This window comes from Bufo gargarizans, chromosome 5 (assembly GCF_014858855.1).
Source record: "Bufo gargarizans isolate SCDJY-AF-19 chromosome 5, ASM1485885v1, whole genome shotgun sequence".
NCBI lineage: Eukaryota > Metazoa > Chordata > Amphibia > Anura > Bufonidae > Bufo > Bufo gargarizans.
Window position 1 is genome coordinate 395254392 of NC_058084.1, and position 26413 is coordinate 395280804.

Consider the following 26413-nt stretch of genomic DNA (forward strand, 5'->3'; position numbering starts at 1 on the left):
ACAGTAGCGGGTGTGTGTGAAGTTATTCTGAATGACCCAATGTGCACCTTGAATATTATATACCCTTTTAGGGATAGATTTCAAATAGCTCTGATATAGCAGAAACCACTAAATTATGAAATTGCTAAATTGGGAATTGTATTTCAACCCAGAACAAGAAATGTGCTTGAACGGACACTAAATAACTCGCCCAGCTACAGCACTAAGGACAGATTTAGCGGGATATAAATTTGAGGCCTAGTATTTAGGCGCTGGGTGACCGGTATGGATTTAGTGACAGAATTAGACTGGGATATGGCCAAAAAATAAACAGACTATTGCTGGTTAAATGCACTTGGTGTGACAGCTTCACCCTGATGTAGGCTTTAGCCAAAAAACAACCACACCATTGAGGGTTAAATGCACTTGGTGACAGGCGCAGCTTGCCCCTGATTTAGTATATGGCCAAAAAATGAACAGACTATTGCTGGTTAAATGCACTTGGTGTGACAGCTTCACCCTGATGTAGGCTTTAGCCAAAAAACAACCACACCATTGAGGGTTAAATGCACTTGGTGACAGGCGCAGCTTGCCCCTGATTTTGTATATGGCCAAAAAATGAACAGACTATTGCTGGTTAAATGCACTTGGTGTGACAGCTTCACCCTGATGTAGGCTTTAGCCAAAAAACAACCACACCATTGAGGGTTAAATGCACTTGGTCGCAGCTTGTGCTGGCGCACCACAAGACACAAAATGGCCGCCGATCACCCCAGAAAAATGTGACTGACAAACGGTCTGGGCAGCCTAAAAACAGTGAGCAATTGAGGATCAGCAGCTCAATGATCCACAGCTGCAGATCGATCAGTTAATCAAGTCCTTTGGAGGAGTTAATCTGCCTAATCTCGCCCTACTGTCGCAGCCGCAACCTCTCCCTACGCTAATCAGAGCAGAGTGACGGGCGGCGCTATGTGACTCCAGCTTAAATAGAGGCTGGGTCACATGGTGCTCTGGCCAATCACAGCCATGCCAATAGTAGGCATGGCTGTGATGGCCTCTTGGGGCAAGTAGTATGACGCTTGTTGATTGGCTGCTTTGCAGCCTTTCAAAAAGCGCCAAGAAAGCGTCACAAAAGCGCGAAGAAAGCGACGAACACCGAACCCGAACCCGGACTTTTACGAAAATGTCCGGGTTCGGGTCCGTGTCACGGACACCCCAAAATTCGGTACGAACCCGAACTATACAGTTCGAGTTCGCTCATCCCTATACACAACCAAATCTCATCCCTTTTTACAATTCGGAATGGCACCAGACAGGGATGTCCACTATCTCCATTACTATTTGTCTTAGTCATGGAGTCCCTATTACAGGCGATCAGAGGAGAAGAGGGGATTATGGGAGTTCAGGTGGGTAACCAAGAACAGAAAACAGCAGCCTTTGCTGACGATTTGTTAATTATTACTACTAACCCCATACAAGCCCTGCCCCACATATAGCGTATCTTAGAACAATTCAGTCTCTTTTCGAACTTTAAAATCAATATGAATAAATCTGACATTTTGAACATAGACCTCCCCAGCTCGATTACACAAGAATTAAAAGCTAACTCCCCCTTTAATTGGGACAGCCCTCACATTACCTATTTGGGTATTAAGATAGAACCCAACCCTGCAACATTATATCGTTTAAACTACTTCACACTTTTAAACTTTATTCAGGAACAACTATCCACATTTAAAAACTATATGCTGTCCTAGTTTGGTGGGAAAAACATAGTCACATCACTTATTCTGCCTAAATTGACCTACCAGCATTCCAGTGTCCAGATCATACTATATAGTGGTAAGACACCTAATTCGCTCTTTTGTTTGGGCAGGGAGGAGAACACGAATATCCTCAGTAAACCCAAGCCATATGGAGGACTAGGACTGCCTGATCCGGAGATATATGGCAGAGAAGTTCTATTATCAAGAGTGGTCAGGTGGCTCACCGTTGCATACAAGGGGTCATGGGTGGGTAAAGACCAAGCACAATTTGGCCTCCCCCTTATGAGTCTCTTGGTAGTAACTACCCTCCCAGACTCTGTTGGTTCACTCGACCCAACAGTTAATTCCACATTGGGGGCTTAGAGGTGGTTTCAATCCTTTCAATGTGCCCTTCCTCTACCATCACCACTGATCCAAGTAAATGATATTCTAGCTCACGCACCTAAGACATTATTTGAAAGCTTATTCTTATCTATTATAAACTCTACAGAATTGGCCTTAGCCCTCTTTGATGAGGAATGTTCTAAAGTTTTAAAGAGTGAAGCTATAACAAAGCTTTTCCCTGAAAACAAGTTCTCACTCCCTCTAATTTCATTTTTACGCTCCTTCACCTCCAAACATGTACCAAAACAAGCATTGCTGCGTCCATTAACTTAGTTTGAGGGATTGCTTACAAATCCAAACTATGTACCCCCATACTCATGCCTAAACCAGCCTTTGTTGACCTATGGGATAGAGACCTAGAAATTTCTTTCACCCAGGAGGAAATTTTGCAACTTCTGAAACCTCATAAAACATCTAGATGTGTCTGAACACAGGAGAATGGTTACAAAATTCTAACTAGGCGGTATAAAACTCTGGATATTACTTGCATGTATGGACAGGACAGAATAGACACTTGTTGGAGATGCCTGAAGCACAAAGGATCCTTCTACCATATTTGGTGGACCTGCCCAAGATTCAGGCTTGGCGGTCCAAAATATTTGGCATAAGTAACAAGATATGTAAATCAGATATTCTATTATCTCCTCAACTGGCATCACTAGGGGTCCATCCCCCCCCCCCCCCCAATCTATTGAAACCCCCCACAACACTTTTTGGATACCTCCTTAGTGCTGCCCGACTGCTGATCCCTCGTTACTGGCTGTCTGAAGATCTTCCATCTATACCACAATGAGTGTATAAGGTGGACCAAATATATAAATTCGAGGAACTAGCTGCATGGGAGAGCTGGAATATAACCAAGTATAGGAAATGTTGGCAAGATTGGTCTTCATATAGAAATTATATGTGCTTGTCCCTCTTATTGGACTCTACTCCTCTAGAAGGATTCTGCCTAACCAGCCCTCTAATCCTCTTTACTATGTACCTCTCGATATGTATCTCTTAGGCTATATCATAACCGACACAACTGTTTTGATTAATATTAAGCTTCCCAAGCTGTACCTGGACATTTTGTTAACTTTACTTACTTGTAAGTTTATAATTTCTTTCAATAAAGAATAAAAAATAAAATAAAAAATTAGTGGACATTGTAACCTCCTAAAGGGGCTACGAAAAATACATAAACATTTAAAAAAATACAAAAATTTAAATCACCCCGTTTCCTTGGAATACAAAAATAAATACAAAATTAAATAAATAAAAATATCAACATTATGGCCATTACCAAATTTGAAAACGCCCGTACTATTAAAATATAAAAATATTTTTCTGCATCAAATGGCATAACGTAAAAAAGTATTAAAATGTCCGATTCACAATTTTTTCATCACTTCTTTTAACTCAAAAATTTAATAAAATGTGATCAAAAAGACACATACACTCCTAAATGGTATCAATAAAAAAGATCATCACACAAAAAATGAGCTCAGTAGACATAACTATAAAAAAAAAATGTTCAGTCTGGGGGTCAGAATATGGTGAGGTAAAATTTTTCTAAGTTTTAATTTCTTTTTTCATTATTTGAATATTTAAAACCAAGTGTTGGACTGTGGTGCCAGGGGCCCACCAGTATAAGTGACTCGAGGGGCCCACCCTATAGTTTAATGAAAATATTGATATTTAAGTTTTTTTTTTCAATTCATTAACATCCTTTAAGATAATCCTTTATATACAGTAGGGCGCTGTAGTGTAATAGCGCACATGACTGCTGCAGCTAATCACTGGTCTTGGTGCTGTACACCATTGAGATCACTGATTAGTTACAGGGGAAACTCGATTTTTTTTAATATCATGCAAAGTTCATTTATTTCAGTAATGCAACTTACAAGATGAAACTAACATATGAGATATACTCATTACATGCAAAGTGAGATATTTCAAGCCTTTATTTATTATAATTTGTATGATTATAGCTTATAGCTTATGAAACCCCAAAGTCACCATTTTTAAGTACCCTTTGCTCCGGGGGTATGGATTAATTAGCTGACTAGAGTGTGACAATTTGAGTCTAGAATATTGAACCTTTTCACAAAATTCAAATTTTAAGCTGAATTAATGCAATTCCTTTTAATTTGTATTACTGAAATAAATGGACTTTTGCACAATATTCAAATTTTTCGAGTTTCACCTGTACAGCAGTCAAGTATGGTACTCAGGCAATTTACCGCAGCAGTCAATCAAAAATATTATGTCCCAGCTACAGCCTGGCGGAGAGGACAGAGTAGTGTTTTTATTTTTTATTTTAACAGCCTCCATGTAGTTTGGCCTAAAAAAATTTACTTAGGCACCCCCTTCAAACTCAGTACTTAGATACTATAACAATACTAAGCTCTGTAGTTAAAGTAAGTAAAATAAAACCAAGCTCTGTGCATAGATAAAGCAGCAGAACCACGCTATGTGCATAGATACAGAAACAGAACCAAGCTGCATGCATAGATACAGTAACAGAACCAAGCTGCGTTCATAGATATAGTAACAGAACCAAGCTTCGTGCAAAGCTACAGTAAGAGAACCAAGCTGCATGCATAGCTACAGTAACAGAAACAAGCTGCATGCATAGATACAGTAACAGAACCAAGCTACATGCATAGATACAGAACCAAGCTTCGTGCGAAGATACAGTAACAGAACCAAGCTGCGTGCGAAGATACAGTAACAGAACCAAGCTGAATGTATAGATACAGTAACAGAACCAAGCTGCGTGCATAGATACAGTAACATAACCAAGCTGCGTGCATAGATACAGTAACAGAACCAAGCAGTGTGTATAGATATAGTAACAGAACCAAGCTGTGTGTATAGTGTGACACAGTGAGAGGTTTTGTCTGGGAAAACAGGTATTTTCCTCCCAGCATGTGCTGCTGGGCTGATTTACAGCCAGGTGAGGTCAAATACCAGACCGGATTTTAAATGCCGGACTGGGTTTTGGTAGCACCTGGCTGTCCTTAAATAGGCAGCTGGGCTCAAAAGCCAGGTCTCTGTGTGGGGATCTGGGAGCCTTGTGTCTGGATGAAGGCTTGCTACCTGTTTGGCGTGAAAACAGGTTGGTGCCGCATGGTGTGAATTGTCACCAACACTGCAAGGTGCCTTTCTGTTTGATTATGACTGCTTATTTTGTCACTTGCCTAAAGTGTGAATAAAACACTGAACTGTTTGATCCAAAGAACTTGTAGTTGCCTCTATACTGCGTCTGCTAATCCTGTCTACCAAAGCGAAACCCCACAATAGATACATTTGCTTCTACCAGAACTCTTTTACACATACTTCTAACACATGCCAGCACTCTTTTACACGCACACTTTTACACATGCCAGCACTCTTTTACACGCACACTTCTACATATTCTGGCACTCTTTTACAGGCACACTTATACACATGCTGGCACACTTCTACACATGCCAACACTTTTTTACACGCATTTTGCTACACATGCCAGCACTCTTTTACATGCATACTTCTACATATGCTGGCACTATTTTCGGCCTTCTGCACGTGAGTGTATCTGTTTTGTTGTATGCACAATCTTTCACATGCTCTGTGGGTTGTAACTAGGCTAAGATCACATGTACAATGTACAGCACATGATCCAAGAAGACCAAGGAGTGCTGGCCCAGTAAGCAATATTTAATAAAGTGCCAATTTAAAAATTGTTACTCTAATCAAGGTTGGAACAGGAAATTTAAAAAAAATCGGATAACCCCTTTAGGGCTGCGCCATGATTTTGTCCCGCAATGTGCCGTGCAACCATGGATCACAGTGGCACGCTGGTACATTTCAGTGAGTGAAAATGATAGGTGTCATATAGGTGCGACCTGTACAGTTTCTTACAATCACAATCCAAAAGTCACAAGAAATCCAGTAGGTTGGATTTTGTGTGACTGTGCACAACCCAATTTCCTTACACTAGTTGCGATGTAGTATAGCGTTGCTGCAGTCTTTAGCTGCATAATGTGTGTTGCAGCCACAGCCACCTCAACACATATAATGTACTTCATGCAGGCACACTTACATACACACACTGTCATACATGCATGTACTCTTACATACAAACACTGTCATACATGCAGACACTCTTTTAAACCAATTACAATACATGTATATTCCTTCCTCACCTCATGGACCTCTGTATTGCTAGTTGTGTCCCCAGGTCCTGAGCCAGACTCCTCCCCCTCGCAGAAGCAGGGCTCCAGGCTGATCAGACATGCAGCAGTCCTTCTATCAGAGCTGCCTCACTGGAGAAGAGGCTGTCAGTGCTATTGACTGACAGGTTTTAGACCAATTAGCACTCCTGGTCAGAATAAGGCTGTTTCCACATGATCTAATTTACATAAAATTGCAGCAAAATGCTGTGTTTTTTTTCCACAGATTTTATGAAAATCAGATCATGTCGAAATAGCCTCACTGACCTGGAGCTCTGATTACACAAAACGTGTCAGTTCCCATGAATCAGCGCTGGTATGGAGTCTTCCCCTCTCATTGAATCGCAGGCAGCATGCATCCTACTGTGTACAGGGGGCAGAGCTTATCCCAGACAGCTTCTAAGCAAGGAAGCTCACTTGCTGGTTCGGGGGCCCACCAAGGATTTCCCTGACTCCCCGGTGGGCCAGTTCGACACCTGTGTGCTGTCCGCATTTTTTGTGTACCCATTGAAATGAATAGAGCTGCATCCTATCCCATTTGTTCTCGCTTCCTACTACATTGTATGCCATATTAAATGATGGCATTAGAACGTACAACTTGTCCCACAAAAAATAAGCCCGCATATTGATATTTAAACAGAAAAATAAAAAAAAGGAATGGCTCCAGGAAGACAGGGAAGAAAAATGAAAACCCTTAGTAACAAGCCTGTTTTGGGCCATAATGACCAGGAGATTATTATTATTTTTTCATTGTCGCCTTTCACGAGCTATATCGTTTTTTTTTTCTGCCTATGTTTTTTTGTGGGACAAGTGGTCCTTTTTACTGATGCCATTTTGGAGTACAGATAACTTACTGATTAACTTTTATTAATACTTTCTTGGAAGAGGATGGGAAAAACAACAATACTACCACAGAGGTTTTACATATTTAGGCATAAATAGTACAATTACTTTGTTTTCAGGGCCATAACAATTACAGCGATACCAAATACATATAGTTTTTTTATGTTTTACAACTTCTGCACAATAAAAAACGTTTTTTTTTTTTAAAGAGAAAATGTTTTTGCATTGCCGCATCCTAAAATCCATAATTTTTTTATTTTTATTTCTATGGAGCTGTGGGGGCTTGTAGTTTTCATTAGTATCATTCTGGGGTACATAACACTTTGTGATTGTTTTTTATTCCCTTTTTTGGTGACGAATAAGCAAAAAGAAGCAATGACACTTTTTTTATAATGTTATGCTCCCCTGGTTATAAACACGCTACAGTGTTTGGTATTTTTGAGCATTTCCTCCCATTTAGGCCACTTTATTCTAGTTATATTTGGCCTTCGGGTAAATTTTATGGAAAACCTAAAAAGTTCACGCTACAGTGATATTATATAATAAAAGTAGGGCATTTAAGTAGAAGCATGCAATGGTGATTTTCTCATCTCAAACTATTTATTGAAACAAAAGCCAACAATAGTGGTGGGTATACCCCCCACAAACATGTAAATGTCTCCAAAAACTTGTCGTGTGGCCTTGAGCATCATTTACAGCTTGACAATGACGTATCATGCTGTTCACAAGTTGACTTATTGTCTGCTAAAGCATGGCATCCCACTCTTCTTAAAGGGCGGCCCTCAGGTCACCCCTAAACTGGTTGTATCAGACAGCACTTTCAGTAGAGGAGTAAGGGTGAATGGGAGTTTATTTATCAACTAAATACACCCCAGAATCGGTTGTGTAAGACAACACTTTCAATACAAAAGCAAGGATGAATGGATGTACTTATATTTAAAATAAATACATCTCAAAACTGGTTGTATCAGGCTGCAAATTCACCCCAGAAGCAAGAGTGAATGGAAGTAGTTATATATCAACTTAATATACCCCACAGCTGCTTGTATTAGAGCACACTTTCAGTACAGAAGCAAGGGTGAATGGAAGTAGTTATATATCAACTAAATACACCCCAAAACTGGTTGTATCAGACTGCACTTTCAACCTAATAACAGAAGCTAGGATTACTGGAATTACTGATGTATCAAATATTGCAAACAACCTAAAATCTGTAGTAATAGATCACTTTTAGTAACCCCAATTAGTGCAGCAAGGTCTAGCAAATTAACTCCTATTACCCAGGTGTTATACAGTGCAATTGGTCCCTGCTTTGTCACTACAGTGTGGATAATGCCTGCCTATCCTTTTACTACACTTTGAAGACTCTTTCCCTGAACTGTTCAATAGTTTTTTTTATGAATAAAGTCTTTAATAAACACTGCCCTAGTCAGGGGTGTATCTATCACAAGGCAAACAAGGCATTTGCCTAGGGCGGCACTTGCCAATGGGGCAGCAAAATGCCTTGTTTGCTTAGTGATTGTTACACAATATGCGAAATATTTTTTTTGCCCCTTGTCCGATCCGATCCTTCACTATGCGAGCGGCATTGCCCGCGCCACATAGTGAAGGAGTTGAAAGACTTACTTCCTCCTCCTCCTGACTTACTCCTGACCTCCCCTGCCTTTTGCGTCCGCACGTTAGGGGGGTGCCCGAGTTTAGTTTCGCCTAGGGCAGCACAAAACCAAGATACACCACTGGCCCTAGTGCCTGCAACGTCTCTCCTTTCACTAAGTTCACTGTAAAATGGCAAAGACCGAGCAGGCTGAGACTTTTTATAGGGCTTTGACATCACAGGGGCTGGCTATCTGCTGATTTGCTGTCTCCATGGAATTATGGGTTGCTCCCTTGTTCTTGGGCTTCTAACTTCCTCGTTCTAACATGTGCAGCAGCCATTTTAGAAAAATGCTATTCGTTACCACGAAGCACAAGAAAATTTGACTTCAGGACGAATCTAATTTTTCCTGAAATTCAGATTGAATTCCACTTTGTCAACTTCGATTCACTTATCTCTAACCACCACCACCAAAGGCTCGCCTGGTGACAACAGTGGCTAATGCATAGCGCTCTCCTTGAAATCTCCAACATCATTGGCGGCCATGATTTCTGCTCAGCATGAATCAACTTTCATCAGTGAACAGCACTAAGGCCCACTGGTCTCTTTTCCAGCGTAGATGTTCCCTGGCTTATGCAAGATGATGACACCTGTGCCTGTTGGTTTGGTGATGTACCCTTGCAGGTCATCTAGCATTCAGATGTTGCTGATGTGAATGATTTTGAATGGTCTGACATAATGCTTGGGTGCCTCTTACCTCTCTTAAATGTGCCTGGAGTTGTGTGGCATTCATCATCCAGTTCCACAGGGCATTGTTCAAAATTAAGGGATCACCAGTGTAGGATGTAGCCAAAGGACGTCCACTTCTAAACTTTTCTGTGACTCTTCAAGTCTCTCTGTATCTCAGTTGCAACCTGCTGATGACACTCTGTGACACTCTGAGGTCAGTGGCCACTTCTGACTGAGAACATCCTACTTAAAGCCCTTTAATGGTGAGAGACTCATAGTCTCATAATGTCAAAATGTGAACAGCATGATGAGGAGGACTGTTTAAATAACAATTTTAATTGAACCCGGAAATTTAATGGCGAACAAACACCTGCTGTGAATTTTGCTGTTAAGCTTGTTAGAGAACAGCAAGTTGTGCAAAAAGTCCTGAAACATTGAACAGTTTGGACATGTGCATTCAAAAGTTTAGAGGTGGTCACATTAAGTTCACCTGTAAAGGTTAGAGTGCATTTAAGTTCATCCTGAAATGCCTCTAACTTTTTGTGAGTAGTGTATGTTTATAGCACTATTTTTTCCACTATTTTATATTTTTAGAAACAAGACATAAGACAAAATTTAATGTGTCTTTTTATTATAGGTACAATGCCAATTTAATTGTTGCAAAAAATGTTGGAATAAAGAAGTCTATTATTTTAAACCTGGCAATTGGAGTATCAGAGATTTCAATATTTGGAATATATGCCATAATATTTTGGTATGCAGAACATTTGATTGCACAAGAGCCTGAAAATTACAATGCTGGTAACGTGATAACTGTAAGTATGTCAGTTCTAGTAAATTATTATTAATATTGTTTAATCATTAGTAGAAATAAGTGAAGTTATGAAAACTTCAATTTGTCTGCTTTGCCAAATTTCACAAAGAAATTTTCTTCATGACATATTACTTAATCATGAAGTGCATTTCTTTGTAAGTAGCAGGCGCAATGCGCCGCCCCCTCCCTCTGTCATTGAACCCCTCAGATGCCACGTTCATATCTGATCGCAGCATCTGAGATGAAAAATGAGGCCTTTCAGGACGTAAAAAAATACCTAATTCATTTGAGCACAAAAAGGCCGCTGCGGCCATCTTAATTGAAGATCCCGCATGAGATATTGCCCAGTGCGTGATTACATCATCACGCTGACCAGCATGGTGACGTCATACGTCACCTCGCACACAATTTTGTGTGGGATCTTCAATCAAGATTGCCGTGGCAGCCTATTCACGCTCAAACTCACTTAGGTGTGCATGTTTGTTTTTTTTTTTTTATGCCATTTCAGGGAAAACGTATTTGTTACAACGAAGCACGAGGAAATTCGGCTTTATGGCAAATCAAATTTTCCCTGAAATTTGGATCGAAGTCCACTTCGGATACTTCAATTTGCTCAACACTAATCATCAAAACCTGAACTATTTAGTTATGATGCAGTTGAGGACTGCATGAAGTTCCTGCATCAACAGACCTGCATTGACAAAACAGTTTACGAATTTAGCCACTTTAGCAACCTATTGTAAATATAGCAAAAATATTCTAAATTAAATATACAAAATTCTTTAAATGTGCTGTGAATTAGAGTTGAGCGAACACCTGGATGTTCGGGTTCGAGAAGTTCGGCCGAACATCCCGGAAATGTTCGGGTTCGGGATCCGAACCCGATCCGAACTTCGTCCCGAACCCGAACCCCATTGAAGTCAATGGGGACCCGAACTTTTCGGCACTAAAAAGGCTGTAAAACAGCCCAGGAAAGAGCTAGAGGGCTGCAAAAGGCAGCAACATGTAGGTAAATCCCCTGCAAACAAATGTGGATAGGGAAATGAATTAAAATAAAAATTAAATAAATAAAAATTAACCAAAATCAATTGGAGAGAGGTTCCATAGCAGAGAATCTGGCTTCCCGTCACCCACCACTGGAACAGTCCATTCTCAGATATTTAGGCCCCGGCACCCAGGCAGAGGAGAGAGGTCCCGTAACAGAGAATCTGTCTTCATGTCAGCAGAGAATTAGTCTGCATGTCATAGCAGAGAATGAGGCTTCACGTCAGCCACCACTGCAACAGTCCATTGGCATATATTTAGGCCCAGCACACACACAGGCAGAGGAGAGAGGTCCCGTAACAGAGAATCTGGCTTCATGTCAGCAGAGAATCAGTCTGCATGTCATAGCAGAGAATCAGGCTTCACGTCAGCCACCACTGCAACAGTCCATTGTCATAAATTTAGGCCCAGCACCCAGGCAGAGGAGAGAGGTCCCGTAACAGAGAATCTGGCTTCATGTCAGCAGAGAATCAGTCTTCATATCATAGCAGAGAATCAGGCTTCACGTCACCCACCACTGTAAGAGTCAATTTTCATAAATTTAGGCCCAGAACCCAGGCAGAGGAGAAAGGTCCCGTAACAGACAATCTGGCTTCATGTCAGCAGAGAATCAGTCTTCATATCATAGCAGAGAATCAGGCTTCACGTCACCCACCACTGTAAGAGTCAATTTTCATAAATTTAGGCCCAGAACCCAGGCAGAGGAGAAAGGTCCCGTAACAGACAATCTGGCTTCATGTCAGCAGAGAATCAGTCTTCATATCATAGCAGAGAATCAGGCTTCACGTCACCCACCACTGTAAGAGTCAATTTTCATAAATTTAGGCCCAGAACCCAGGCAGAGGAGAAAGGTCCCGTAACAGACAATCTGGCTTCATGTCAGCAGAGAATCAGTCTTCATATCATAGCAGAGAATCAGGCTTCACGTCACCCACCACTGTAAGAGTCAATTTTCATAAATTTAGGCCCAGAACCCAGGCAGAGGAGAAAGGTCCCGTAACAGACAATCTGGCTTCATGTCAGCAGAGAATCAGTCTTCATATCATAGCAGAGAATCAGGCTTCACGTCACCCACCACTGTAAGAGTCAATTTTCATAAATTTAGGCCCAGAACCCAGGCAGAGGAGAAAGGTCCCGTAACAGACAATCTGGCTTCATGTCAGCAGAGAATCAGTCTTCATATCATAGCAGAGAATCAGGCTTCACGTCACCCACCACTGTAAGAGTCAATTTTCATAAATTTAGGCCCAGAACCCAGGCAGAGGAGAAAGGTCCCGTAACAGACAATCTGGCTTCATGTCAGCAGAGAATCAGTCTTCATATCATAGCAGAGAATCAGGCTTCACGTCACCCACCACTGTAAGAGTCAATTTTCATAAATTTAGGCCCAGAACCCAGGCAGAGGAGAAAGGTCCCGTAACAGACAATCTGGCTTCATGTCAGCAGAGAATCAGTCTTCATATCATAGCAGAGAATCAGGCTTCACGTCACCCCCCACTGTAAGAGTCAATTTTCATAAATTTAGGCCCAGAACCCAGGCAGAGGAGAAAGGTCCCGTAACAGACAATCTGGCTTCATGTCAGCAGAGAATCAGTCTGCATGTCATAGCAGAGAATCAGGCTTCACGTCAGCCACCACTGCAACAGTCCATTGTCATAAATTTAGGCCCAGCACCCAGGCAGAGGAGAGAGGTCCCGTAACAGAGGATCTGGCTTCATGTCAGCAGAGAATCAGTCTGCATGTCATAGCAGAGAATGAGGCTTCACGTCAGCCACCACTGCAACAGTCCATTGGCATATATTTAGGCCCAGCACACACACAGGCAGAGGAGAGAGGTCCCGTAACAGACAATCTGGCTTCATGTCAGCAGAGAATTAGTCTGCATGTCATAGCAGAGAATGAGGCTTCACGTCACCCACCACTGCAACAGTCCATTGGCATATATTCAGGCCCAGCACCCAGGCAGAGGAGAGAGGTCCCGTAACAGAGGATCTGGCTTCATGTCAGCAGAGAATCAGTCTGCATGTCATAGCAGAGAATGAGGCTTCACGTCAGCCACCACTGCAACAGTCCATTGTCATAAATTTAGGCCCAGCACCCAGGCAGAGGAGAGAGGTCCCGTAAAAGAGGATCTGGCTTCATGTCAGCAGAGAATCAGTCTGCATGTCATAGCAGAGAATCAGGCTTCACGTCAGCCACCACTGCAACAGTCCATTGTCATAAATTTAGGCCCAGCACCCAGGCAGAGGAGAGAGGTCCCGTAACAGAGGATCTGGCTTCATGTCAGCAGAGAATCAGTCTGCATGTCATAGCAGAGAATCAGGCTTCACGTCAGCCACCACTGCAACAGTCCATTGTCATAAATTTAGGCCCAGCACCCAGGCAGAGGAGAGAGGTCCCGTAACAGAGGATCTGGCTTCATGTCAGCAGAGAATCAGTCTGCATGTCATAGCAGAGAATCAGGCTTCACGTCAGCCACCACTGCAACAGTCCATTGTCATAAATTTAGGCCCAGCACCCAGGCAGAGGAGAGAGGTCCCGTAACAGACAATCTGGCTTCATGTCAGCAGAGAATTAGTCTGCATGTCATAGCAGAGAATCAGGCTTCATGTCAGCCACCACTGCAACAGTCCATTGGCATATATTTAGGCCTAGCACACAGGCAGAGGAGAGGTTCATTCAACTTTGGGTAGCATCGCAATATAATGGTAAAATGAAAATAAAAATAGGATTGAATGAGGAAGTGCCCTGGAGTCCAATAATATATGGTTATGGGGAGGTAGTTAATGTCTAATCTGGACAAGGGACGGACAGGTCCTGTGGGATCCATGCCTGGTTCATTTTTATGAACGTCAGCTTGTCCACATTGGCTGTAGACAGGCGGCTGCGTTTGTCTGTAATGACGCCCCCTGCCGTGCTGAATACACGTTCAGACAAAACGCTGGCTGCCGGGCAGGCCAGCACCTCCAAGGCATAAAAGGCTAGCTCTGGCCACGTGGACAATTTAGAGACCCAGAAGTTGAATGGGGCCGAACCATCAGTCAGTACGTGGAGGGGTGTGCACACGTACTGTTCCACCATGTTAGTGAAATGTTGCCTCCTGCTAACACGTTGCGTATCAGGTGGTGGTGCAGTTAGCTGTGGCGTGTTGACAAAAGTTTTCCACATCTCTGCCATGCTAACCCTGCCCTCAGAGGAGCTGGCCGTGACACAGCTGCCTTGGCGACCTCTTGCTCCTCCTCTGCCTTGGCCTTGGGCTTCCACTTGTTCCCCTGTGACATTTGGGAATGCTCTCAGTAGCGCGTCTACCAACGTGCGCTTGTACTCGCGCATCTTCCTATCACGCTCCAGTGCAGGAAGTAAGGTGGGCACATTGTCTTTGTAGCGTGGATCCAGCAGGGTGGCAACCCAGTAGTCCGCACAGGTTAAAATGTGGGCAACTCTGCTGTCGTTGCGCAGGCACTGCAGCATGTAGTCGCTCATGTGTGCCAGGCTGCCCAGGGGTAAGGACAAGCTGTCCTCTGTGGGAGGCGTATCGTCATCGTCCTGCCTTTCCCCCCAGCCACGCACCAGTGATGGACCCGAGCTGCGTTGGGTGCCACCCCGCTGTGACCATGCTTCATCCTCATCCTCCTCCACCTCCTCCTCATCCTCGTCCTCCTCGTCCTCCAGTAGTGGGCCCTGGCTGGCCACATTTGTACCTGGCCTCTGCTGTTGCAAAAAACCTCCCTCTGAGTCACTTCGAAGAGACTGGCCTGAAAGTGCTAAAAATGACCCCTCTTCCTCATCCTCCTCCTCCTCCTCCTGGGCCACCTCCTGTTCCATCATCGCCCTAAGTGTTTTCTCAAGGAGACATAGAAGTGGTATTGTAACGCTGATAACGGTGTCATCGCCACTGGCCATGTTGGTGGAGTACTCGAAACAGCGCAACAGGGCACACAGGTCTCGCATGGAGGCCCAGTCATTGGTGGTGAAGTGGTGCTGTTCTGTAGTGCGACTGACCCGTGCGTGCTGCAGCTGAAACTCCACTATGGCCTGCTGCTGCTCGCACAGTCTGTCCAGCATGTGCAAGGTGGAGTTCCACCTGGTGGGCACGTCGCATATGAGGCGGTGAGCGGGAAGGCCGAAGTTACGCTGTAGCGCAGACAGGCGAGCAGCGGCAGGATGTGAACGCCGGAAGCGCGAACAGACGGCCCGCACTTTATGCAGCAGCTCTGACATGTCGGGGTAGTTGTGAATGAACTTCTGCACCACCAAATTCAGCACATGCGCCAAGCAAGGGATGTGCGTCAAATTGGCTAGTCCCAGAGCTGCAACGAGATTTCGCCCATTATCACACACCACCAGGCCGGGCTTGAGGCTCACCGGCAGCAACCACTCGTCGGTCTGTTGTTCAATACCCCGCCACAACTCCTGTGCGGTGTGGGGCCTGTCCCCCAAACATATGAGTTTCAGAATGGCCTGCTGACGTTTACCCCGGGCTGTGCTGAAGTTGGTGGTGAAGGTGTGTGGCTGACTGGATGAGCAGGTGGAAGAAGAGGAGGAGGAAGCCGAGAAGGAGGAGGTGGCAACAGGAGGCAAAGAATGTTGCCCTGCGATCCTTGGCGGCGGCAGGACGTGCGCCAAACAGCTCTCCGCCTGGGGCCCAGCTGCCACTACATTTACCCAGTGTGCAGTTAGGGAGATATAGCGTCCCTGGCCGTGCTTACTGGTCCACGTATCTGTGGTTAGGTGGACCTTGCTACAGATGGCGTTGCGCAGTGCACACTTGATTTTATCGGATACTTGGTTGTGCAGGGAAGGCACGGCTCTCTTGGAGAAGTAGTGCCGGCTGGGAACAACATACTGTGGGACAGCAAGCGACATGAGCTGTTTGAAGCTGTCTGTGTCCACCAGCCTAAATGACAGCATTTCATAGGCCAGTAGTTTAGAAATGCTGGCATTCAGGGCCAGGGATCGAGGGTGGCTAGGTGGGAATTTACGCTTTCTATCAAATGTTTGTGAGATGGAGAGCTGAACGCTGGCGTGTGACATGGTTGAGACGCTTGGTGACGGAGGTGGTGGTGGTGGTGTTGGTGGTACATCCCCTGTTTGCTGGGCGGCAGGTGCCAACGTTCCTCCAGAGGCGGAGGAAGAGGCCGAGGCGGCAGCAGCAGAATAGGCCGAGGCGGCAGCAGCAGAAGAGGTAGCAGGGGGAGCCTGAGTGACTTCCTTGGTTTTAAGGTGTTTACTCCACTGCAGTTCATGCTTTGCATGCAGGTGCCTGGTCATGCAGGTTGTGCTCAGGTTCAGAACGTTAATGCCTCGCTTCAGGCTCTGATGGCACAGCGTGCAAACCACTCGGGTCTTGTCGTCAGCACATTGTTTGAAGAAGTGCCATGCCAGGGAACTCCTTGAAGCTGCCTTTGGGGTGCTCGGTCCCAGATGGCGGCGGTCAGTAGCAGGCGGAGTCTCTTGGCGGCGGGTGTTCTGCTTTTGCCCACTGCTCCCTCTTTTGCTACGCTGTTGGCTCGGTCTCACCACTGCCTCTTCCTCCGAACTGTGAAAGTCAGTGGCACGACCTTCATTCCATGTGGGGTCTAGGACCTCATCGTCCCCTGCATCGTCTTCCACCCAGTCTTGATCCCTGACCTCCTGTTCAGTCTGCACACTGCAGAAAGACGCAGCAGTTGGCACCTGTGTTTCGTCATCATCAGAGACATGCTGAGGTGGTATTCCCATGTCCTCATCATCAGGAAACATAAGTGGTTGTGCGTCAGTGCATTCTATGTCTTTCACCGCTGGGGAAGGGCTAGGTGGATGCCCTTGGGAAACCCTGCCAGCGGAGTCTTCAAACAGCATAAGAGACTGCTGCATAACTTGAGGCTGAGACAGTTTCCCTGGTATGCATGGGGGTGATGTGACAGACTGATGGGGTTGGTTTTCAGGCGCCATCTGTGCGCTTTCTGCAGAAGACTGGGTGGGAGATAATGTGAACGTGCTGGATCCACTGTCGGCCACCCAATTGACTAATGCCTGTACCTGCTCAGGCCTTACCATCCTTAGAACGGCATTGGGCCCCACCATATATCGCTGTAAATTCTGGCGGCTACTGGGACCTGAGGTAGTTGGTACACTAGGACGTGTGGATGTGGCAGAACGGCCACGTCCTCTCCCAGCACCAGAGGGTCCACTAACACCACCACGACCATGTCCACGTCCGCGTCCCTTACTAGATGTTTTTCTCATTGTTATGGTTCACCACAACAACAAATATATTATTTGGCCCAATGTATTGTATTCAAATTCAGCGGGATATAAATTTGAGGCCTAGTATTTAGGCGCTGGGTGACCGGTATGGATTTAGTGACAGAATTAGACTTGGAAATGCACAGAAGCGTGTGTGTGAAGTTATTCTGAATGACCCAATGTGCACCTTGAATATTATATACCCTTTTGGGATAGATTTCAAATAGCTCTGATATAGCAGGAACCACTAAATTATGAAATTGCTAAATTGGGAATTGTACTTCAACCCAGAACAAAAAATGTGCTTTGACGGGCACTAAATAACTTTCCCAGCTACAACAGGACAGCGGTAACGAGAGATTTAGAGGGATTTAAATTTGAGGCCTAGTATTTAGGCGCTGGGTCACCGGTATGGATTTAGTGACAGAATTAGACTTGGAAATGCACAGAAGCGTGTGTGTGAAGTTATTCTGAATGACCCTATGTGCACCTTCAATATTATATACCCTTTTAGGGATAGATTTCAAATAGCTCTGATATAGCAGAAACCACTAAATTATGAAATTGCTAAATTGGGAATTGTACTTCAACCCAGAACAAAAAATGTGCTTTGACGGACACTAAATATCTTGCCCAGCAACAACAGTACAGCGGTGGGTAACGAGAGATTTAGAGGGATTTAAATTTGAGGCCTAGTATTTAGGCGCTGGGTGACCGGTATGGATTTAGTGACAGAATTAGACTTGGAAATGCACAGAAGCGTGTGTGTGAAGTTATTCTGAATGACCCAATGTGCACCTTGAATATTATATACCCTTTTTGGGATAGATTTCAAATAGCTCTGATATAGCAGGAACCACTAAATTATGAAATTGCTAAATTGGGAATTGTACTTCAACCCAGAACAAAAAATGTGCTTTGACGGGCACTAAATAACTTTCCCAGCTACAACAGGACAGCGGTAACGAGAGATTTAGAGGGATTTAAATTTGAGGCCTAGTATTTAGGCGCTGGGTCACCGGTATGGATTTAGTGACAGAATTAGACTTGGAAATGCACAGAAGCGTGTGTGTGAAGTTATTCTGAATGACCCTATGTGCACCTTCAATATTATATACCCTTTTAGGGATAGATTTCAAATAGCTCTGATATAGCAGAAACCACTAAATTATGAAATTGCTAAATTGGGAATTGTACTTCAACCCAGAACAAAAAATGTGCTTTGACGGACACTAAATATCTTGCCCAGCAACAACAGTACAGCGGTGGGTAACGAGAGATTTAGAGGGATTTAAATTTGAGGCCTAGTATTTAGGCGCTGGGTCACCGGTATGGATTTAGTGACAGAATTAGACTTGGAAATGCACAGAAGCGTGTGTGTGAAGTTATTCTGAATGACCCAATGTGCACCTTCAATATTATATACCCTTTTAGGGATAGATTTCAAATAGCTCTGATATAGCAGAAACCACTAAATTATGAAATTGCTAAATTGGGAATTGTACTTCAACCCAGAACAAAAAATGTGCTTTGACGGACACTAAATATCTTGCCCAGCAACAACAGTACAGCGGTAACGAGAGATTTAGAGGGATTTAAATTTGAGGCCTAGTATTTAGGCGCTGGGTGACAGGTATGGATTTAGTGACAGAATTAGACTTGGAAATGCACAGAAGCGTGTGTGTGAAGTTATTCTGAATGACCCTATGTGCACCTTCAATATTATATACCCTTTTAGGGATAGATTTCAAATAGCTCTGATATAGCAGAAACCACTAAATTATGAAATTGCTAAATTGGGAATTGTACTTCAACCCAGAACAAAAAATGTGCTTTGACGGACACTAAATATCTTGCCCAGCAACAACAGTACAGCGGTAACGAGAGATTTAGAGGGATTTAAATTTGAGGCCTAGTATTTAGGCGCTGGGTGACAGGTATGGGTTTAGTGACAGAATTAGACTTGGAAATACACAGTAGCGGGTGTGTGTGAAGTTATTCTGAATGACCCAATGTGCACCTTCAATATTATATACCCTTTTTGGGATAGATTTCAAATAGCTGTGATATAGCAGGAACCACTAAATTATGAAATTGCTAAATTGGGAATTGTACTTCAACCCAGAACAAAAAATGTGCTTTGACGGACACTAAATATCTTGCCCAGCAACAACAGTACAGCGGTAACGAGAGATTTAGCGGGATATAAATTTGAGGCCTAGTATTTAGGCGCTGGGTCACCGGTATGGATTTAGTGACAGAATTAGACTTGGAAATGCACAGAAGCGTGTGTGTGAAGTTATTCTGAAGACCCTATGTGCACCTTCAATATTATATACCCTTTTAGGGATAGATTTCAAATAGCTCTGATATAGCAGAAACCACTAAATTATGAAATTGCTAAATTGGGAATTGTACTTCAACCCAGAACAAAAAATGTGCTTTGACGGACACTAAATATCTTGCCCAGCAACAACAGTACAGCGGTGGGTAACGAGAGATTTAGAGGGATTTAAATTTGAGGCCTAGTATTTAGGCGCTGGGTCACCGGTATGGATTTAGTGACAGAATTAGACTTGGAAATGCACAGAAGCGTGTGTGTGAAGTTATTCTGAATGACCCTATGTGCACCTTCAATATTATATACCCTTTTAGGGATAGATTTCAAATAGCTCTGATATAGCAGAAACCACTAAATTATGAAATTGCTAAATTGGGAATTGTACTTCAACCCAGAACAAAAAATGTGCTTTGACGGACACTAAATATCTTGCCCAGCAACAACAGTACAGCGGTGGGTAACGAGAGATTTAGAGGGATTTAAATTTGAGGCCTAGTATTTAGGCGCTGGGTCACCGGTATGGATTTAGTGACAGAATTAGACTTGGAAATGCACAGAAGCGTGTGTGTGAAGTTATTCTGAATGACCCAATGTGCACCTTCAATATTATATACCCTTTTAGGGATAGATTTCAAATAGCTCTGATATAGCAGAAACCACTAAATTATGAAATTGCTAAATTGGGAATTGTACTTCAACCCAGAACAAAAAATGTGCTTTGACGGACACTAAATATCTTGCCCAGCAACAACAGTACAGCGGTAACGAGAGATTTAGAGGGATTTAAATTTGAGGCCTAGTATTTAGGCGCTGGGTGACAGGTATGGGTTTAGTGACAGAATTAGACTTGGAAATACACAGTAGCGGGTGTGTGTGAAGTTATTCTGAATGACCCAATGTGCACCTTCAATATTATATACCCTTTTAGGGATAGATTCCAAATAGCTCTGATATAGCAGGAACCACTAAATTATGAAATTGCTAAATTGGGAATTGTACTTCAACCCAGAACAAAAAATGTGCTTTGACGGACACTAAATATCTTGCCCAGCAACAACAGTACAGCGGTAACGAGAGATTTAGAGGGATTTAAATTTGAGGCCTAGTATTTAGGCGCTGGGTGACAGGTATGGGTTTAGTGACAGAATTAGACTTGGAAATACACAGTAGCGGGTGTGTGTGAAGTTATTCTGAATGACCCAATGTGCACCTTCAATATTATATACCCTTTTTGGGATAGATTTCAAATAGCTCTGATATAGCAGGAACCACTAAATTATGAAATTGCTAAATTGGGAATTGTATTTCAACCCAGAACAAGAAATGTGCTTGAACGGACACTAAATAACTCGCCCAGCTACAGCACTAGGGACAGATTTAGCTGGATATAAATTTGAGGCCTAGTATTTAGGCGCTGGGTGACCGGTATGGATTTAGTGACAGAATTAGACTGGGATATGGCCAAAAAATAAACAGACTATTGCTGGTTAAATGCACTTGGTGTGACAGCTTCACCCTGATGTAGGCTTTAGCCAAAAAACAACCACACCATTGAGGGTTAAATGCACTTGGTGACAGGCGCAGCTTGCCCCTGATTTTGTATATGGCCAAAAAATGAACAGACTATTGCTGGTTAAATGCACTTGGTGTGACAGCTTCACCCTGATGTAGGCTTTAGCCAAAAAACAACCACACCATTGAGGGTTAAATGCACTTGGTGACAGGCGCAGCTTGCCCCTGATTTTGTATATGGCCAAAAAATGAACAGACTATTGCTGGTTAAATGCACTTGGTGTCACAGCTTCACCCTGATGTAGGCTTTAGCCAAAAAACAACCACACCATTGAGGGTTAAATGCACTTGGTGACAGGCGCAGCTTGCCCCTGATTTTGTATATGGCCAAAAAATGAACAGACTATTGCTGGTTAAATGCACTTGGTGTGACAGCTTCACCCTGATGTAGGCTTTAGCCAAAAAACAACCACACCATTGAGGGTTAAATGCACTTGGTCGCAGCTTGTGCTGGCGCACCACAAGACACAAAATGGCCGCCGATCACCCCAGAAAAATGAGACTGACAAACGGTCTGTGCAGCCTAAAAACAGTGAGCAATTGAGGATCAGCAGCTCAATGATCCACAGCTGCAGATCGATCAGTTAATCAAGTCCTTTGGAGGAGTTAATCTGCCTAATCTCGCCCTACTGTCGCAGCCGCAACCTCTCCCTACGCTAATCAGAGCAGAGTGACGGGCGGCGCTATGTGACTCCAGCTTAAATAGAGGCTGGGTCACATGGTGCTCTGGCCAATCACAGCCATGCCAATAGTAGGCATGGCTGTGATGGCCTCTTGGGGCAAGTAGTATGACGCTTGTTGATTGGCTGCTTTGCAGCCTTTCAAAAAGCGCCAAGAAAGCGTCACAAAAGCGCCAAGAAAGCGACGAACACCGAACCCGAACCCGGACTTTTACGAAAATGTCCGGGTTCGGGTCCGTGTCACGGACACCCCAAAATTCGGTACGAACCCGAACTATACAGTTCGAGTTCGCTCATCCCTACTGTGAATGTATGTTTATTGATGCAATAACTGCACCACAATTGCTCAGTGTGGCAGTACTCTGAGGCTGGATTTCCACATTCAGGTTTGTTTGACCCCAAAACCAGGAGTGGAATAGAAAAAGAGGTGAGATGGTATTTTTCCTTTACACTTACCCACCTTTTACGATACACTTGTATTGGCTTGCACAAAATCTCGAACATGTAAAACCAGTAATTTTTATGATGATTGGTCAGTGACATCATTAAGCTTATGTAAGATAATTGTATTATAAGACACATAAATACATGTTCCATCAATTTAATGACAAATTCAAATGGAAGTATTGCAGTTTATTGAATAGATGAGCCCAGTATTCCAAGACAGCAAAGATAATCTTACGGCTACTGTGGCACAGTGAAGGGTATGGTCTGGGAGGACAGGTATTTTCCTCCCAGTGTATGCTGCTGGGCTAATTTGCAGCCAGGTGGGGTCAAACACTGCTAATTTGCAGCCAGGTGGGGTCAAACACCGCGGCCTGTTCTCAATACCGGTCTCCCTAACCTTCCATGGTTTTAGTAAATTGACATGGTAGACCTGCCTCGCTTTTGCGACCGGGCTGGTGTACCTTGTAATTTGTCTCTACAAACTTTCTCTGATATTTTGTAGGGCCCCTGCCACCTAGCAAGGAACTTACTGTCGACAGGAGGCCCAAAAACCAAAACCAGATCTCCCCGGCTACAGTTACGGACCCCAGATGATCGATTATAGGCCCGATTCTGGGCTGGCTGAGCAATCTTCCTATGCTCTCTACCTATCTTATTCAGTGGGATTGTCTCCCCCTCATCCACCGGACCTACCGTGGGCCCCTCCGCCTTGGGTTTCTGGTGTTCTAACACCACAACTGGGCCAGGCCCCGCTACTGGAGCTTTCCCTATCTCCCGGGGATCAGTATGTACAACGTCCGGCCACAGGGTTGGGAACAACAGAAAGTCACTTCCTAGTATCACTTTATAGTGCATGCTGGTGGTTACAGCCAACTCATGAATCCGCCTGCCGGCACACATGCTTAGGGACACCAGGACAGTGGGGTAATCTTTTAAATCTCCATGTATGCTGAGCACCGCTACTTTCTAGCCCGTAAACTCGGTGGGTTGCACTAGGGAAGCCTTCACAAGGGTCACATGCTCCCTGAGTCCAGCATAGCCACCACGGGAGTGACTCCCACCTCCATAAGACACAAATGTTCGATATTGAGAGTTTCTGGAGCTTCTGACACACCAATCCTTCTGGCATACCATGACTGTTGATACCCAAAGTTTACGTCCATAGGCTCGACCAGGTGGGGACAGTCAGCCCGTACATGGCCAGGCTTCTGAAACCACCAGCAGATTATTGGGTTCTGATCCCCAAGGGCAGGCTCGGACTGGCCCATAGGGGTACAGGGGAATCACCCGGTGGGCCCCTGAGCAAGGTGGGCGCCTAGTCTCCAAACCCCTGCACAAGTGGTACATAACACATTAGACTTACTGCACTACATACATATATCCAATGCACAGCACCTCAACCAGCCTATGTTCATATAAAAAACATGTTACATTATTTATTATATTTGAATGTATCCATACGATGGGCCCCAAAATAGATTTTACTGGTGGGCCCTAGGTAAGCCAGTCCGATACTGCCCAAGGGGCACATCCCGTGCGGTCTTTCTCAGCTCTGGCCACCAGGTCTGGGGGATGGGGGGGATTTTCTGGATTTTGTAACACTCTTCCCCAGAGTTCCCCCCTGGAGTTCCTCAGTAGCCCCATACCGTTTGACCAGGTCCACCATCTCCAGGGCATTAGTAGGAGCCGTCTGGCCAACCCAGCACTGGAGGGGTGGTGGCAATGCCCTCCAGAATTTGTCAGCTACAAAACGACCCAGCATAGCAGTGGAACTCAGTATGTCAGGCAGTAGCCATTTTTGCAAGAGATGCAGCAAATTATAATACTGGGGTCTCGCTGGTTCAGCTGGGTTAAACTCCCACTGATGCACCCGCTGGGCCCAGACCAACACATTCACCCCCAGTCTCACCCTTGACCTTATAGTAGTCTGTCGCTTGCTCGTCCGGTACATCAAAATAAACCTGTTGGGGTCCTGATGCCAGGAACGGAGCGATGACCTCAGCACACTGGTCTCGGGGCAGATTTTCCCTCACGGCCACCTTCTCGAACACAGTCAAGTAGATTTTGTCATCATCCATTAGTGCAATCTTGGTGATCGCCATGCGGACATCTTTCCGTGGATCGCAGACTCGCTGTGATACTCCTGTCTACTCTAAGGTCATCATGTGTTGCAGCAGCTGCTGGTTTGTTTCTTGCTGTCGCTGATTAGCCTCTAGCAGTTGTCTGTTAATCTCCTGCTGCTGCAAGTTAGCCACCATGAGGGCTTTTATGACCGCCTCCATTTTGTCAGGGGTCACCGGTCGTAACCTTGCCGGCTTGATATAGGACACATACCCGGGAAAAAACTAAAAAACTTTTCGACCTTCAGGCCAGCCTCACAGCGTTTGCCTGCATTTGACACCAATTGTGGGGATTTGCTCTGGTAGGCAGATTAGCGGACACAGTATAGAGGCAACCACAAAGTCTTTACCTTAAACAGTTCACTGTTTATTCACACAAAAGGCAAAACAAAAACTGACAGTTTGCAGTCTTGGTGTTTGTTCAAACGATGGAAAGTCCACAGAACAAAAACATTCACCTTGTTAGCAGGTTTTCAGCAGAGGTCTATGACAGGCTTCAGGGGCCTGCTTTCCAGCACGGCACACACCTTCAGATCCCAAAACACAGAGACAACTTGCTGCTGAACCCAGCTGTCTTTTAAGGACAGCTAGGTGTTGTCAAAACCCGGACCAGCACTCAAAATCCAGTGTTTGACCCCACCTGGAGCACTGAGCAGGATGGCTACACGTAAATGTGGATGCCCTGTCTGGCGAGTGTTCACCCCCTCAGGGTTGAACAAAGTGGGGGTATGTGACACAGTTAAGGGTATGGTCTGGGAGGACAGATATTTTTCTCCCAGTGTATGCTTCTGGGCTAATTTGCAGCGAGGTGGGGGTCAAACACTGGACTGGATTTTAAGTGCCAGTCAGGGTTTTGACAACACCTAGTAGCTGTCCTTAAAAGACAGCTGGGCTCAGCAGCAAGTTGTCTCTGTGTTTTGGGATCTGAAAGGTGTGTGCCGTGCTAAAGGACTGAGAGCCGCATGCTGGAAAGCAGGCCCCTGAATCCTGTCGTGGACCGCTGCTGAAAACCTGCTAACAAGGTGAATGTTTTGTTCTGTGGACTTTCCATGGTGTGACCAAACACCAAGACTGCGAAGTGTCAGTATGTTTTGCCTTTTATGTGAATAAACACTGAACTGTTTAAGTTAAAGACTTTGTGGTTGCCTCTATACTGCGTCCGCTAATCTGCCTACCAGATCAAATCCCCACACTACATTTTGAACTAATTTATTTGTGTGTCATAGTAAAGGTATGGCCAAGTTCCACCTGAGATGTAGCAGGCTTGAAATAACTAATAAAGACTGCACTATCTAGTTGTTCTTCATTGTTAATGTCAGCTTGGTACTTAGAAATCACACTGTAATTAACATTTGCAACGGGAGCCTCCTCGCCCTCTATAACACGTCCCAGGTGTTGGAAATGCCGAGTTGTGTAATGCGGCCTAACAGTCTCTTTATGTGTCATGGTCCTCCTACCTGGATGCTGCTGGACCCCAGGCTTTGGCTCCGATGCAATAAATAGGGGGAATAATTGAGGGATTTGAAAGAAGGATTGAGTCCAGACCTTGTATGTAGTTGAACCGCATGTTTAAATGAATAAACGTTCATCAGAAACAGTCTTCAAGCTTTGTCTTGGTCCCAGCAGGCTTTAGCATTAAACTGGCAGGCTTCTTTAATAACTCTGCTTGCTTG

The 26413-nt window shown here is 44.4% G+C and overlaps 1 protein-coding gene across 1 annotated transcript in view; it reads left to right on the forward strand.

Annotated features, from left to right (window-relative positions):
• Nucleotides 1–26413, forward strand: part of LOC122939473 (ATP-dependent translocase ABCB1-like) — a 578859-nt gene that overhangs the window by 71658 nt on the left and 480788 nt on the right. Inside the window, exon 7 of the mRNA XM_044295545.1 lies at nt 10132–10309. Within this exon, the coding sequence (XP_044151480.1) occupies nt 10132–10309 (178 nt within the window). The remainder of the gene's footprint in view (nt 1–10131; nt 10310–26413) is intronic.